Genomic DNA, 18,053 nt, shown 5'->3' with positions numbered 1-18,053 from the left:
TTTTTGGCATCCAGGCAGTCAAATAAAGTAGTTGAGATAAAATACCAAAATGATTCAGGGTGCTTTTCTGAGACTAAAATCAACACAGGTACGGACCTGTGGTGTTTTTTGGCAATCAGGCAGTCAAATAAAGTAGTTGAGATAAAATACCAAAATGATTCAGGGCGCTTTTCTGAGACTAAAATTGACACAGGAACGGACCTGTGGTGTTTTTTGGTACCCAGGCAGTGAAATGAAGGATTTCAGATATAACACTAGAGTTAGTAAGGGTCCTTTTCTCACCCTAAAACCAACACAGGTACGGACCTGTGGTGTTTTATGGCATCCAGGCAGTCAGATAAACTAGTTGAGATAAAATACCAAAATGATTCAGGGCGCTTTTCTGAGACTAAAATCGACACAGGTACGGACCTGTGGTGTTTCTTGGCATCAAAGTGGTAAATTGAAGTTGTTGAGATAAAATGTTAAAGTGATTCATGGGTTTTTTCTAAGCCTAAAATCCACAGACGTACAGACCTGTGGTGTTTTTTGGCAATCAGGCAGTCAAATAAAGTAGTTGAGATAAAATACCAAAATGATTCAGGGCCCTTTTCTGAGATTAAAATCGACACAGGTACGGACCTGTGGTGTTTTTGCCACCTAGGCAGTGAAATGAAGGATTTCAGATATAACACTAGAGTTAGTAAGGGTCCTTTTCTCACACTAAAACCAACACAGGTACGGACCTGTGGTGTTTTTTGGCATCCAGGCAGTCAGATAAAGTAGTTGAGATAAAATACCAAAATGATTCAGGGCGCTTTTCTGAGACTAAAATCGACACAGGTACGGACCTGTGGTGTTTTTTGGCATCAAAGTGGTAAAATGAAGTTGTTGAGATAAAATGTTAAAGCAATTCAGGATTTTTTTCTAAGCCTAAAATCCACACAGGTACGGACCTGTGGTGTTTTTTGGCATCCAGGCAGTGATATAAAGTAGTTGAGATACAATACCAAAATGATTCAGGGCGCTTTTCTGAGACTAAAATCGACACAGGTACGGACCTGTGGTGTTTTTTGCTACCCAGGCAGTGAAATGAAGGATTTGAGATATAACACTAGAGTTAGTAAGGGTCCTTTTCTCACACTAAAACCAACACAGGTACGGACCTGTGATGTTTTATGGCATCCAGGCAGTCAATTAAAGTAGTTGAGATAAAATACCAAAATGATTCAGGGCGCTTTTCTGAGACTAAAATCGACACAGGTACGGACCTGTGGTGTTTTTTGGCATCAAAGTGGTAAAATGAAGTTGCTGAGATAAAATGTTAAAGTGATTCATGGGTTTTTTCTAAGCCTAAAATCCACACAGGTACGGACCTGTGGTGTTTTTTGGCATCCAGGCAGTCAAATAAAGTAGTTGAGATAAAATACCAAAATGATTCAGGGTGCTTTTCTGAGACTAAAATCAACACAGGTACGGACCTGTGGTGTTTTTTGGCATCAAAGTGGTAAAATGAAGTTGTTGAGATAAAATGTTAAAGTAATTCAGGGTTTTTTTCTAAGCCTAAAATCCACACAGGTACGGACCTGTGGTGTTTTTTGGCATCCAGGCAGTGAAATAAAGTAGTTGAGATACAATACCAAAATGATTCAGGGTGCTTTTCTGAGACTAAAATCGACAAAGGTACGGACCTCTGGTGTTTTTTGCCACCTAGGCAGTGAAATGAAGGATTTCAGATATAACACTAGAGTTAGTAAGGGTCCTTTTCTCACCCTAAAAGCAACATAGGTACGGACCTATGGTGTTTTATGGCATCCAGGCAGTCAATTAAAGTAGTTGAGATAAAATACCAAAATGATTCAGGGCGCTTTTCTGAGACTAAAATCGACACAGGTACGGACCTGTGGTGTTTTTTGGCATCAAAGTGGTAAAATGAAGTTGCTGAGATAAAATGTTAAAGTGATTCATGGGTTTTTTCTAAGCCTAAAATCCACACAGGTACGGACCTGTGGTGTTTTTTGGCATCCAGGCAGTCAAATAAAGTAGTTGAGATAAAATACCAAAATGATTCAGGGTGCTTTTCTGAGACTAAAATCAACACAGGTACGGACCTGTGGTGTTTTTTGGCAATCAGGCAGTCAAATAAAGTAGTTGAGATAAAATACCAAAATGATTCAGGGCGCTTTTCTGAGACTAAAATTGACACAGGAACGGACCTGTGGTGTTTTTTGGTACCCAGGCAGTGAAATGAAGGATTTCAGATATAACACTAGAGTTAGTAAGGGTCCTTTTCTCACCCTAAAACCAACACAGGTACGGACCTGTGGTGTTTTATGGCATCCAGGCAGTCAGATAAAGTAGTTGAGATAAAATACCAAAATGATTCAGGGCGCTTTTCTGAGACTAAAATCGACACAGGTACGGACCTGTGGTGTTTCTTGGCATCAAAGTGGTAAAATGAAGATGTTGAGATACAATGTTTTAAAGTAATTCAGGCGTTTTTTCTAAGCCTAAATCCACACAGGTACGGGATCTGTGGTGTTTTTTTGCATCCAGGCAGTCAGATAAAGTAGTTGAGATAAAATACCAAAATAATTCAGGGAGCTTTTCTGAGACTAAAATCACACAGGTACGGACCTGTGGTGTTTTTTGGCATCAAAGTGGTAAAATGAAGTTGTTGAGATAAAATGTTAAAGTAATTCAGGGTTTTTTTCTAAGCCTAAAATCCACACAGGTACGGACCTGTGGTGTTTTTTGGCATCCAGGCAGTGAAATAAAGTAGTTGAGATACAATACCAAAATGATTCAGGGCGCTTTTCTGAGACTAAAATCGACACAGGTACGGACCTGTGGTGTTTTTTGCTACCCAGGCAGTGAAATGAAGGATTTCAGATATAACACTAGAGTTAGTAAGGGTCCTTTTCTCACACTAAAACCAACACAGGTACGGACCTGTGGTGTTTTATGGCATCCAGGCAGTCAATTAAAGTAGTTGAGATAAAATACCAAAATGATTCAGGGCGCTTTTCTGAGACTAAAATCGACACAGGTACGGACCTGTGGTGTTTTTTGGCATCAAAGTGGTAAAATGAAGTTGCTGAGATAAAATGTTAAAGTGATTCATGGGTTTTTTCTAAGCCTAAAATCCACACAGGTACGGACCTGTGGTGTTTTTTGGCATCCAGGCAGTCAAATAAAGTAGTTGAGATAAAATACCAAAATGATTCAGGGCGCTTTTCTGAGACTAAAATCAACACAGGTACGGACCTGTAGTGTTTTTTGGTACCCAGGCAGTGAAATGAAGGATTTCAGATATAACACTAGAGTTAGTAAGGGTCCTTTTTTCACCCTAAATCCAACACAGGTACGGACCTGTGGTGTTTTATGGCATCCAGGCAGTCAAATAAAGTAGTTGAGATAAAATACCAAAATGATTCAGGGCGCTTTTCTGAGATTAAAATTGACACAGGTATGGACCTGTGGTGTTTTTTGGCATCAGAGTGGTAAAATGAAGTTGTTGAGATAAAAAGTTGAAGTAATACAGGGTTTTTTTCTAAGGCAAAAATCTACACAGGTACGGACCTGTGGTGTTTTCTGGCATCCAGGCAGTCAAATAAAGTAGTTGAGATAAAATACCAAAATGATTCAGGGCGCTTTTCTGAGACTAAAATCGACACAGGTACGGACCTGTGGTGTTTTTTGGCATCAAAGTGGTAAAATGAAGTTGTTGAGATAAAATGTTAAAGTGATTAAGGGTTTTTTTCTAAGCGTAAAATCCACACAGGTACGGACCTGTGGTGTTTTTTGGCATCCAGGCAGTCAAATAAAGTAGTTGAGATAAAATACCAAAATGATTCAGGGCGCTTTTCTGAGACTAAAATCGACACAGGTACGGACCTGTGGTGTTTTTTGCCACCCAGGCAGTGAAATGAAGGATTTTAGATATAACACTAGAGTTAGTAAGGGTCCTTTTCTCACACTAAAACCAACACAGGTACGGACCTGTGGTGTTTTATGGCATCCAGGCAGTCAGATAAAGTAGTTGAGATAAAATACCAAAATGATTCAGGGCGCTTTTCTGAGACTAAAATCGACACAGGTACGGACCTGTGGTGTTTTTTGGCATCAAAGTGGTAAAATGAAGTTGTTGAGATAAAATGTTAAAGTGATTCAGGGTTTTTTCTAAGCCTAAAATCCACACAGGTACGGACCTGTGGTGTTTTTTGGCATCCAGGCAGTCAAATAAAGTAGTTGAGATAAAATACCAAAATGATTCAGGGCGCTTTTCTGAGACTAAAATCGACACAGGTACGGACCTGTGGTGTTTTTTGGCATCAAAGTGGTAAAATGAAGTTGTTGAGATAAAATGTTAAAGTAATTCAGGGTTTTTTTCTAAGCCTAAAATCCACACAGGTACGGACCTGTGGTGTTTTTTGGCATCCAGGCAGTGAAATAAAGTAGTTGAGATACAATACCAAAATGATTCAGGGCGCTTTTCTGAGACTAAAATCGACACAGGTACGGACCTGTGGTGTTTTTTGCCACCCAGGCAGTGAAATGAAGGATTTCAGATATAACACTAGAGTTAGTAAGGGTCCTTTTCTCACCCTAAAACCAACACAGGTACGGACCTGTGGTGTTTTATGGCATCCAGGCAGTCAATTAAAGTAGTTGAGATAAAATACCAAAATGATTCAGGGCGCTTTTCTGAGACTAAAATCGACACAGGTACGGACCTGTGGTGTTTTTTGGCATCAAAGTGGTAAAATGAAGTTGCTGAGATAAAATGTTAAAGTGATTCAAGGGTTTTTTCGAAGCCTAAAATCCACACAGGTACGGACCTGTGGTGTTTTTTGGCATCCAGGCAGTCAGATAAAGTAGTTGAGATAAAATACCAAAATGATTCAGGGCGCTTTTCTGAGACTAAAATCGACAGACGTACGGACCTGTGGTGTTTTTTTCTACCCAGGCAGTGAAATGAAGGATTTCAGATATAACACTAGAGTTAGTAAGGGTCCTATTCTCACACTAAAACCAACACAGGTACGGACCTGTGGTGTTTTTTGGCATACAGGCAGTCAGATAAAGTAGTTGCGATAAAATACCAAAATGATTCAGGGCGCTTTTCTGAGAGTAAAATCGACACAGGTACGGACCTGTGGTGTTTTATGGCATCCAGGCAGTCAAATAAAGTAGTTGAGATAAAATGCCAAAATGATTCAGGGCGCTTTTGAGACTAAAATCGACACAGGTACGGACCTGTGGTGTTTTTTGGCATCAAAGTGGTAAAATGAAGTTGTTGAGATAAAATGTAAAGTGATTTAGGGTTTTTTTCTAAGCCTAAAATCCACACAGGTACGGACCTGTGGTGTTTTATGGCATACAGGCAGTCAAATAAAGTAGTTGAGATAAAATACCAAAATGATTCAGGGCGCTTTTCTGAGACTAAAATCGACACAGGTACGGATCTGTGGTGTTTTTTGGCATCAAAGTGGTAAAATGAAGTTGTTGAGATAAAATGTTAAAGTAATTCAGGGTTTTTTTCTAAGCCTAAAATCCACACAGGTACGGACTTGTGGTGTTTTTTGGAATCCAGGTAGTCAGATAAAGTAGTTGAGATAAAATACCAAAATGATTCAGGGCGCTTTTCTGAGACTAAAATCGACACAGGTACGGACCTGTGGTGTTTTATGGCATCCAGGCAGTCAAATAAAGTAGTTGAGATAAAATGCCAAAATGATTCAGGGCGCTTTTCTGAGACTAAAATCGACACAGGTACGGACCTGTGGTGTTTTTTGGCATCAAAGTGGTAAAATGAAGTTGTTGAGATAAAATGTAAAGTGATTCAGGGTTTTTTTCTAAGCCTAAAATCCACACAGGTACGGACCTGTGGTGTTTTTTGGCATCCAGGCAGTCAAATAAAGTAGTTGAAATAAAATACCAAAATGTTTCAGGGCGCTTTTCTGAGACTAAAATCGACACAGGTACGGACCTGTGGTGTTTTTTGCCACCCAGTCAGTGATATTGTTACGAATTCAAATATAATATATCCTGGCAGGGTCGCCAATTTATATTGTTACGAACTCAGCACTTATTATAGCAAGGTCGCCAGCAACATATATATGTTACAAATACTCTACTGGTCCTCGTCTTTGCAAGGACGGTAGATTTGTAATATAGCACAACTCAGGATAACGCTATCTTAACGTTATAGGGTTAAACAAACATCAAGGTTAGAATTACTTATAATGAAAAGAATTCAAATGTACAAGGTGAACACATAAATCAGGCACGAATCATTTACGTTAACACTGAACATGAGTTTAACATTGAACATATGTTAACAATTCCAGATAAGATTTCAAACCAGGAGATCTCTTTCCGTTGACACTTTGCTCGATAGCATTACATTTAGTTAGATTCTGACGTGACACAGTAACAATCGTTGCACTTAGCTAACCTGACGCAACACAGTAACATCATTGTTATACTTAGTTAAGCTTGACTTGACACAGTAACATATCATTACACTTAGTTAAGCTTGGCATGACACAGTAAACATCTTACAACCTAGTCATACTTGACGGGACACAGTAACATCTTACAACCTAGGGCAGCGGTGGCTACGGGGTTCGAGACAGGGAAAGCCTACATTACCTTTAGTTGGGCTCGACACAGGTGAAGGAATCAAGGTCTCAGACGATCGTCTGAGCTTTTATCTGAATGACCAACAAGGCAGGAACAGCTGGCCACGCCTCGACCCGCCACCTAGTTCTACTATAGGTCACAATGACACAATTGCCCTTGATAGGTCAAGAGACTGGTTGTCACGCCCTCTCCTCGACTTGATTGGCTGAAGGAGGCCTAAGGTCCGGCCTACACATGTGGCGTGCATCCAGCCTCCTCTGTTCCTTTGTCCACACCGGCAGCGAGCGCACGTGACGACATACCGTAGCAGTTCCCATGGTTGGACCTGACGCCGTTGAGCTGACGCCGTCGACCTGACGTTTGGGTGTTACAGGGCTGGTCAAGGTCTGGGTCAAGACATGATTACTAAGGCAATCAACACGGTCAGGGAGGGTGAGATCCGGGCCGATAGAAGCCGCTCCCTACACCCAGGACACGTCATACACAGAGATACACCAAGACACATATACGAACCATGTGGACACAAACACATGTATTCGTAACAATATGAAGGATTTCAGATATAACACTAGAGTTAGTAAGGGTCCTTTTCTCACCCTAAAACCAACACAGGTATGGACCTGTGGTGTTTTATGGCATCCAGGCAGTCAGATAAAGTAGTTGAGATAAAATACCAAAATGATTCACGGCGCTTTTCTGAGACTAAAATCGACACAGGTACGGACCTATGGTGTTTTATGGCATCCAGGCAGTCAAATAAATTAGTTAAGATAAAATAGCAAAATGATTCCGGGCGCTTTTCTCAGACAAAAATCGACACAGGTACAGACCTCTGGTGTTTTTTGGCATCAAAGTGGTAAAATGAAGTTGTTGAGATAAAATGTTAAAGTAATTCAGGGTTTTTTTCTAAGCCTAAAATCCACAGAGGTACAGACCTGTGGTTTTTTTTGGCATCCAGGCAGTCAAATAAAGTAGTTGCGATAAAATACCAAAATGATTCAGGGCGCTTTTCTGAGACTAAAATCGACACAGGTACGGACCTGTGGTGTTTTTTGACATCAAAGCGGTAAAATGAAGTTGTTGAAATAAAATGTTAAAGTAATTCAGGGTTTTTTCTAAGCCTAAAATCCACACAGGTACGGACCTGTGGTGTTTTTTGGCATCCAGGCAGTCAAATAAATTAGTTGAGATAAAAGAGCAAAATGATTCAGGGCGCTTTTCTCAGAATAAAATCGACACAAGTACAGACCTGTGATGTTTTTTGGCATCAAAGTGGTAAAATGAAGTTGTTGAGATAAAATGTTAGAGTGATTCAGGGTTTTTTTCTAAGCCTGAAATCCACACAGGTACGGACCTGTGGTGTTTTTTGGCATCCAGGCAGTCAAATAAAGTAGTTCAGATAAAATACCAAAATGATTCAGGGCGCTTTTCTGAGACTAAAATCGACACAGGTACGGACCTGTGGTGTTTTTTGCCACCCAGGCAGTGAAATGAAGGATTTCAGATATAACACTAGAATTAGGAAGGGTCCTTTTCTCACACTAAAACCAACACAGGTACGGACCTGTGGTGTTTTTTGGCATCCAGGCAGTCAGATAAAGTAGTTGAGATAAAATACCAAAATGATTCAGGGCGCTTTTCTAAGACTAAAATCGACACAGGTACGGACTTGTGGTGTTTTATGGCATCCAGGCAGTCAAATAAATTAGTTGAGATAAAATACCAAAATGATTCAGGGTGCTTTTCTGAGACTAAAATCGACACAGGTATGGACCTGTGGTGTTTTTTGCCACCCAGGCAGTGAAATGAAGGATTTCAGATATAACACTAGAGTTAGTAAGGGTCCTTTTCTCACACTAAAACCAACACAGGTACGGACCTGTGGTGTTTTTTGGCATCCAGGCAGTCAGATAAAGTAGTTGAGATAAAATACCAAAATGATTCAGGGCGCTTTTCTGAGACTAAAATCGACACATGTACGGACCTGTGGTGTTTTATGGCATCCAGGCAGTCAAATAAAGTAGTTGAGATATAATACCAAAATGATTCAGGGGGCTTTTCTGAGACTAAAATCGACACAGGTACGGACCTGTGGTGTTTTTTGGCATCAAAGTGGTAAAATGAAGTTGTTGAGATAGAATATAGAGTGATTCAGGGTTTTTTTCTAAGCCTAAAATCCACACAAGTACGGACCTGTGGTGTTTTTTGGCATCCAGGCAGTCAAATAAAGTAGTTGAGATAAAATACCAAAATGATTCAGGGCGCTTTTCTGAGACTAAATTCGACAGAGGTACGGACCTGTGGTGTTTTTTGCCACCCAGGCAGTGATATGAAGGATTTCAGATATAACACTAGAGTTAGTAAGGGTCCTTTTCTCACCCTAAAACCAACACAGGTACGGACCTGTGGTGTTTTATGGCATCCAGAAAGTCAGATAAAGTAGTTGAGATAAAATACCAAAATGATTCACGGCGCTTTTCTGAGACTAAAATCGACACAGGTACGGACCTGTGGTGTTTTATGGCATCCAGGCAGTCAAATAAATTAGTTGAGATAAAATAGCAAAATGATTCAGGGCGCTTTTCTCAGAATAAAATCGACACAGGTACAGACCTGTGATGTTTTTTGGCATCAAAGTGGTAAAATGAAGTTGTTGAGATAAAATGTTAAAGTGATTCAGGGGTTTTCTAAGCCTAAAATCCACACAGGTACGGACCTGTGGTGTTTTTTGGCATCCAGGCAGTCAAATAAAGTAGTTGAGATAAAATACCAAAATGATTCAGGGCGCTTTTCTGAGACTAAAATCGACACAGGTACGGACCTGTGGTGTTTTTTGCCACCCAGGCAGTGAAATGAAGGATTTCAGATATAACACTAGAGTTAGTAAGGGTCCTTTTCTCACACTAAAACCAACACAGGTACGGACCTGTGGTGTTTTTTGGCATCCAGGCAGTCAGATAAAGTAGTTGAGATAAAATACCAAAATGATTCAGGGCGCTTTTCTGAGACTAAAATCGACACATGTACGGACCTGTGGTGTTTTATGGCATCCAGGCAGTCAAATAAAGTAGTTGAGATAAAATACCAAAATGATTCAGGGCGCTTTTCTGAGACTAAAATCGACACAGGTACGGACCTGTGGTGTTTTTTGGCATCAAAGTGGTAAAATGAAGTTGTTGAGATAAAATGTTAAAGTGATTCAGGGTTTTTTTCTAAGCCTAAAATCCACACAGGTACGGACCTGTGGTGTTTTTTGGCATCCAGGAAGTCAAATAAAGTAGTTGAGATAAAATACCAAAATGATTCAGGGCGCTTTTCTGAGACTAAAATCGACACAGGTACGGACCTGTGGTGTTTTTTGCCACCCAGGCAGTGAAATGAAGGATTTCAGATATAACACTAGAGTTAGTAAGGGTCCTTTTCTCACCCTAAAACCAACACAGGTACGGACCTGTGGTGTTTTATGGCATCCAGGCAGTCAAATAAAGTAGTTGAGATAAAATACCAAAATGATTCAGGGCGCTTTTCTGAGACTAAAATCGACACAGGTACGGACCTGTGGTGTTTTATGGCATCCAGGCAGTCAAATAAATTAGTTGAGATAAAATACCAAAATGATTCAGGGCGCTTTTCTCAGACTAAAATCGACACAGGTACGGACCTGTGGTGTTTTTGGCATCAAAGTGGTGAAATGAAGTTGTTGAGATAAAATGTTAAAGTGATTCATGGGGTTTTTCTAAGCCTAAAATACACACAGGTACGGACCTGTGGTGTTTTTTTGGCAATCAGGCAGTAAAATAAAGTAGTTGAGATAAAATACCAAAATGATTCAGGGTGCTTTTCTGACACTAAAATCGACACAGATACGGACCTGTGGTGTTTTTTGCCACCCAGGCAGTGAAATGAAGGATTTCAGATATAACACTAGAGTTAGTAAGGGGCCTTTTCTCACCCAAAAAACCAACACAGGTACGGACCTGTGGTGTTTTATGGCATCCAGGCAGTCAGATAAAGTAGTTGAGATAAAATACCAAAATGATTCAGAGCGCTTTTCTGAGACTAAAATCGACACAGGTACGGACCTGTGGTGTTTTTTGCCACCCAGGCAGTGAAATGAAGGATTTCAGATATAACACTAGAGTTAGTAAGGGTCCGTTTCTCACCCTAAAACCAACACAGGTATGGACCTGTGGTGTTTTATGGCATCCAGGCAGTCAAATAAAGTAGTTGAGATAAAACACCAAAATGATTCAGGGCGCTTTTCTGAGACTAAAATCGACACAGGTACGGACCTGTGGTGTTTTTTGGCATCAAAGTGGTAAAATGAAGTTGTTGAGATAAAATGTTAAAGTAATTCAGGGTTTTTTTTCTAAGCCTAAACTCCACACAGGTACGGACCTGTGAAGTTTTTTGGCATCCAGGCAGTCATATAAAGTAGTTGAGATAAGATACCAAAATGATTCAGGTCGCTTTTCTGAGACTAAAATCGACACAGGTACGGACCTGTGGTGTTTTTTGGCATCAAAGTGGTAAAATGAAGTTGTTGAGATAAAATGTTAAATTAATTCAGGGTTTTTTTCTAAGCCTAAAATCCACACAGGTACGGACCTGTGGTGTTTTTTGGCATCCAGGCAGTCAGATAAAGTAGTTGAGATAAAATACCAAAATGATTCAGGGCTTTTTTTCTGAGACTAAAATCGACACAGGTACGGACCTGCGGTGTTTTTTGGCATCAAAGTGGTAAAATGAAGTTGTTGAGATAAAATGTTAAAGTGATTCATGGGTTTTTTCTAAGCCTAAAATCCACACAGGTACGGACCTGTGGTGTTTTTTGGCAATCAGGCAGTCAAATAAAGTAGTTGAGATAAAATACCAAAATGATTCAGGGCGCTTTTCTGAGACTAAAATCGACACAGGTACGGACCTCTGGTGTTTTTTGCCACCCAGGCAGTGAAATGAAGGATTTCAGATATAACACTAGAGTTAGTAAGGGTCCTTTTCTCACTCTAAAACCAACACAGGTACGGACCTGTGGTGTTTTATGGTATCCAGGCAGTCAAATAAAGTAGTTGAGATAAAATACCAAAATGATTCACGGCGCTTTTCTGAGTCTAAAATCGACACAGGTACGGACCTGTGGTGTTTTATGGCATCCAGGCAGTCAAATAAATTAGTTGAGATAAAATAGCAAAATGATTCAGGGCGCTTTTCTCAGACTAAAATCGACACAGGTACAGACCTGTGATGTTTTTTGGCATCAAAGTGGTAAAATGAAGTTGTTGAGATAAAATGTTAAAGTGATTCAGGGGTTTTTTCTAAGCCTAAAATCCACACAGGTAGGGACCTGTGGTGTTTTTTGGCATCCAGGCAGTCAAATAAAGTAGTTGAGATAAAATACCAAAATGATTCAGGGCGCTTTTCTGAGACTAAAATCGACACAGGTACGGACCTGTGGTGTTTTTTGCCACCCAGGCAGTGAAATGAAGGATTTCAGATATAACACTAGAGTTAGTAAGGGTCCTTTTCTCACCCTAAAACAAACACAAGTACGGACCTGTGGTGTTTTATGGTATCCAGGCAGTCAAATAAAGTAGTTGAGATAAAATACCAAAATGATTCACGGCTCTTTTCTGAGACTAAAATCGACACAGGTACGGACTTCTGGTGTTTTATGGCATCCAGGCAGTCAAATAAATTAGTTGAGATAAAATAGCAAAATGATTCAGGGCGCTTTTCTAAGACTAAAATCGACACAGGTACAGATATGTGGTGTTTTTTGGCATCAAAGTGGTAAAATGAAGTTATTGAGATAAAATGTTAAAGTGATTCAGGGGTTTTTTCTAAGCCTAAAATCCACACAGGTATGGACCTGTGGTGTTTTTTGGCATCCAGAAAGTCAAATAAAGTAGTTGAGATAAACTACCAAAATGATTCAGGGCCCTTTTCTGAGACTAAAATCGACACAGGCACGGACCTGTGGTGTTTTTTGCCACCCAGGCAGTGATATGAAGGATTTCAGATATAACACTAGAGTTAGTAAGGGTCCTTTTCTCACCCTAAAACCAACACAGGTACGGACCTGTGGTGTTTTATGGCATCCAGGCAGTCAAATAAAGTAGTTGAGATATAATACCAAAATGATTCAGGGCGATTTTCTGAGACTAAAATCGACACAGGTAAGGACCTGTGGTGTTTTTTGGCATCAAAGTGGTGAAATGAAGTTGTTGAGATAAAATGTTAAAGTAATTCAGGGTTTTTTTCTAAGCCTAAAATCCACACAGGTCCGGACCTGTGCTGTTTTTTGGCATCCAGGCAGTCAGATAAAGTAGTTGAGATAAAATACCAAAATGATTCAGGGCGCTTTTCTGAGACTAAAATCGACACAGGTACGGACCACTGGTGTTTTTTGCCACCCAGGCAGTGAAATGAAGGATTTCAGATATAACACTAGAGTTAGTAAGGGTCCTTTTCTCACTCTAAAACCAACACAGGTACGGACCTGTGGTGTTTTATGGTATCCAGACAGTCAAATAAAGTAGTTGAGATAAAATACCAAAATGATTCACGGCACTTTTCTGAGTCTAAAATCGACACAGGTACGGACCTGTGGTGTTTTATGGCATCCAGGCAGTCAAATAAATTATTTGAGATAAAATAGCAAAATGATTCAGGGTGCTTTTCTCAGACTAAAATCGACACAGGTACAGACCTGTGATGTTTTTTGGCATCAAAGTGGTAAAATGAAGTTGTTGAGATAAAATGTTAAAGTGATTCAGGGTTTTTTCTAAGCCTAAAATCCACACAGGTACGGACCTGTGGTGTTTTTTGGCATCCAGGCAGTCAGAATAAAGTAGGTGAGATAAAATACCAAAATGATTCAGGGGCGTTTTTCTGAGACTAAAATCGACACAGTACGGACCTGTGGTGTTTTTTGGCATCAAAGTGGTAAAATGAAGTTGTTGAGATAAAATGTTAAAGTGATTCATGGGTTTATTCTAAGCCTAAAATCCACACAGGTACGGACCTGTGGTGTTTTTTTGGCAATCAGGCAGTCAAATTAAAGTAGTTGAGATAAAATACCAAAATGATTCAGGGCGCTTTTCTGAGACTAAAATCGACACAGGTACGGACCTGTGGTGTTTTTGGCCACCCAGGCAGTGAAATGAAGGATTTCAGATATAACACTAGAGTTAGTAAGGGTCCTTTTCTCACTCTAAAACCAACACAGGTACGGACCTGTGGTGTTTTATGGTATCCAGGCAGTCAAATAAAGTAGTTGAGATAAAATACCAAAATGATTCACGGCGCTTTCTGATCTAAAATCGACACAGGTACGGACCTGTGGTGTTTTATGGCATCCAGGCAGTCAAATAAATTAGTTGAGATAAAATAGCAAAATGATTCAGGGCGCTTTTCTAAGACTAAAATCGACACAGGTACAGACCTGTGGTGTTTTTTGGCATCAAAGTGGTAAAATGAAGTTGTTGAGATAAAATGTTAAAGTGATTCAGGGGTTTTTTCTAAGCCTAAAATCCACACAGGTATGGACCTGTGGTGTTTTTTGGCATCCAGGCAGTCAAATAAAGTAGTTGAGATAAAATACCAAAATGATTCAGGGCGCTTTTCTGAGACTAAAATCGACACAGGTACGGACCTGTGGTGTTTTTTGCCACCCAGGCAGTGAAATGAAGGATTTCAGATATAACACTAGAGTTAGTAAGGGTCCTTTTCTCACCCTAAAACCAACACAGGTACGGACCTGTGGTGTTTTATGGCATCCAGGCAGTCAAATAAAGTAGTTGAGATAAAATACCAAAATGATTCAGGGCGCTTTTCGAAGACTAAAATCGACACAGGTACGGACCTGTGGTGTTTTTTGGCATCAAAGTGGTAAAATGAAGTTGTTGAGATAAAATGTTAAAGTAATTCAGGGTTTTTTTCTAAGCCTAAAATCCACACAGGTACGGACCTGTGGTGTTTTTTGGCATCCAGGCAGTCAAATAAAGTAGTTGAGATAAAATACCAAAATGATTCAGGGCGCTTTTCTGAGACTAAAATCGACACAGGTAAGGACCTGTGGTGTTTTTTGCCTCCCAGGCAGTGAAAATGAAGTATTTCGAGATATAACACTAGAGTTAGTAAGGGTCCTTTTCTCACTCCTAAAACCAACACAGGTACGGACCTGTGGTGTTTTATGGCATCCAGGCAGTCAGATTAAGTAGTTGAGATAAAATACCAAAATGATTCAGGCGCTTTTTCTGAGACTAAAATCGACACAGGTACGGACCTGTGGTGGTTTTTTGGCATTCAAAGTGGTAAAATGAAGTTGTTGAGATAAAATGTTAAGTATTCAGGGTTTTTTCTAAGCCTAAAATCCACACAGGTACGACCTGTGGTGTTTTTTGGCATCCAGGCAGTCAGATAAAGTAGTTGAGATAAAATACCAAAATGATTCAGGGCGCTTTTCTGAGACTAAAATCGACACAGGTACGGACCTGTGGTGTTTTTTGGCATCAAAGTGGTAAAATGAAGTTGTTGAGATTAAATGTTAAAGTAATTCAGGGTGTTTTCTAAGCCTAAAATCCACACAGGTACGGACCTGTGGTGTTTTTTGGCATCCAGGCAGTCAGATAAAGTAGTTGAGATAAAATACCAAAATGATTCAGGGCGCTTTTCTGAGACTAAAATCGACACAGGTACGGACCTGTGGTGTTTTTTGGCATCAAAGTGGTAAAATGAAGTTGTTGAGATAAAATGTTAAAGTTATTCATGGGTTTTTTCTAAGCCTAAAATCCACACAGGTAAGGACCTGTGGTGTTTTTTGGCAATCCAGGCAGTCAAATAAAGTAGTTGAGATAAAATACCAAAATGATTCAGGGCGCTTTTCTGAGACTAAAATCGACACAGGTACGGACCTGTGGTGTTTTTTGGCATCAAAGTGGTAAAATGAAGTTGTTGAGATAAAATGTTAAAGTAATTCAGGGTTTTTTTCTAAGCCTAAAGTCCACACAGGTACAGACCTGTGGTGTTTTTTGGCATCCAGGCAGTCAAATAAAGTAGTTGAGATAAAATACCAAAATGATTCAGGGCGCTTTTCTGAGACTAAAATCGACACAGGTACGGACCTGTGGTGTTTTTTGGCATCAAAGTGGTAAAATGAAGTTGTTGAGATTAAATGTTAAAGTAATTCAGGGGTTTTTTCTAAGCCTAAAATCCACACAGGTACGGACCTGTGGTGTTTTTTGGCATCCAGGAAGTCAAATAAAGTAGTTGAGATAAAATACCAAAATGATTCAGGGCCCTTTTCTGAGACTAAAATCGACACAGGTACGGACCTGTGTGTTTTTTGGCATCAAGTGGTAAAATGAAGTTGTTGAGATTAAATGTTAAAGTATTCAGGGGTTTTTTCTAATCCTAAAATCACACAGGTACGGACCTGTGGTGTTTTTTGGCATCCAGGCAGTCAGATGAAGTAGTTGAGATAAAATACCAAAATGATTCAGGGCTTTTTTCTGAGATAAAATCGACAAGAGACCTTGGTGTTTTTTGCATCAAATGTAAAATAAGTTGTTGAGATAAAATGTTGAAGTATTCATGGTTTTTCTAAGCTTATAAAAAAGAGTACGATGTGGTGTTTTTTGGCACCAGGAGTACAGATAAAGTAGTTGAGATAAAAATCGAAATGATTCAGAGCGCTTTTCTGAGATAAAATAACAGGTGACGGACCTGTGGTTTTTTTGGCATCAAAGTGGAAAAATGAAGTTTTGGAATAAGTGTAAAGTTAATTCAAGGAGTTTTATAACCTAAAATCACAGAGGTTACGAGACTTAGGGTGTTTTTTTTGCCATCCGAGTGTGTCAAGGATTAAATAGTTGAGATAAAATCAGAAATGATTCAGGGTCTTTTCTAGACTAAAATCGACACAGGTACGGACCTGTGGTGTTTTTTGGCATCCAGGAAAAAGAAGTTGTATAAATAAAATGATTAGAAGGTTTTTGGCTTAACTAAAACCAAGACAGTTTTAGGACCGTGGTGTATTTTGGCATTAGGATAAAATTAAGTTGAGGATAAAATACCAAAATGATTCAGGGCTTTTTGAGACTAAAATCGACACAGGGGACCTGTGGTGTTTTTTGGCATCAAGCTGAAATGAAGGTTTTGATAAATAAGTTAAGGGTTTTTTTCTACCTAAACCAAACAGGTAGACCTGTGGTGTTTTTATGGCATCCATGAGTCAGAAAAGTAGTTGAGATAAAATACCAAAATGATTCAGGCGCTTTTTCTAACTAAAATCGACCAGGGACCTGTGTGTTTTTTGGCATCAAAGTGGTAAAATGAAGTTGTTGAGGTAAAATGTTAAAGTAATTCAGGGTTTTTTTCAGCCTAAATCTACACAGGTAAGGCCTGTGTGTTTTTTGGCATCCAGGAAGTCAAATAAGTAGTTGTAGATAAAGTACAAAATGATTCAGGGCCTTTCTGAGTAAAATGACACGGTACGGAACCTGTGTGTTTTTTGCATTCAAAGTGGTAAAGAAGTTTTGAATAAATAAAGTTAATGTAGGGTTTTTTTCTAGCCTAAAATCACAAAGGTACGGACCTGTGGGTGTTTTTCATGTTCAGGGCAATTATAAGATAATAATAAACCAATAGACTCAGGTCCTTTTCTTGGACAAAATGACATCAGGTACGGACCTGTGTGTTTTTTGCATACAGGTTAAATAAGTTAGAAAAAACTTTAGTGTTAGGGTCTTTTCTAGACTAAAAATACAGGTACGATCTAGTGTTTTTGGTTTTTGAGCAAATAAAAGTGTTGAGATATCTGATTATTTAGTAATTTATAAACAAGCTTTTGAGGATTATATAAAATAGTTGAAAACAGTTGATAGGGGTGTGAATATTTATATAAATGTTTTCGATAAGATTATATAGGTTTAATCAAGTGGTAATAATTACAAATGATTCACGGCGCATTTCTGAGACTAAAACCGACACAGGTACGGACCTATGGTGTTTTATGGCATCCAGGCAGTAAGATAAAGTAGTTGAGATAAAATAGCAAAATGATTCAGGGCGCTTTTCTAAGACTAAAATCGACACAGGTACAGATCTGTGGTGTTTTTTGGCATCAAAGTGGTAAAATGAAGTTGTTGAGATAAAATGTTAAAGTGATTCAGGGGTTTTTTCTAAGCCTAAAATCCACACAGGAATGGACCTGTGGTGTTTTTTGGCATCCAGGAAGTCAAATAAAGTAGTTGAGATAAAATACCAAAATTATTCAGGGCGCTTTTCTGAGACTAAAATCGACACAGGAACGGACCTGTGGTGTTTTTTGCCACCCAGGCAGTGAAATGAAGGATTTCAGATATAACACTAGAGTTAGTAAGGGTCCTTTTCTCACCCTAAAACAAACACAGGTACGGACCTGT

The 18,053-nt window shown here is 39.4% G+C and overlaps 1 protein-coding gene across 2 annotated transcripts in view; it reads right to left on the bottom strand.

The window, feature by feature from the left end:
• Window positions 1–6,211: 6,211 nt before the first annotated feature.
• Window positions 6,212–18,053, bottom strand: part of LOC139749370 (uncharacterized) — a 47,972-nt gene continuing 36,130 nt past the window's right edge. For both annotated transcript variants that reach the window (XM_071663148.1, XM_071663157.1), the window contains exon 3: window positions 6,212–6,980. In XM_071663148.1, the coding sequence (XP_071519249.1) occupies window positions 6,807–6,980 (174 nt within the window). In that variant the 3' untranslated portion in view covers window positions 6,212–6,806. The remainder of the gene's footprint in view (window positions 6,981–18,053) is intronic.

The sequence above is a fragment of the Panulirus ornatus genome, chromosome 1 (genome assembly GCF_036320965.1).
Source record: "Panulirus ornatus isolate Po-2019 chromosome 1, ASM3632096v1, whole genome shotgun sequence".
In the NCBI taxonomy this organism is placed as follows: Eukaryota; Metazoa; Arthropoda; class Malacostraca; order Decapoda; family Palinuridae; genus Panulirus; species Panulirus ornatus.
Note: the sequence above shows the minus strand (reverse complement) of the source record. Positions and strands in the feature narration are given on the sequence as shown.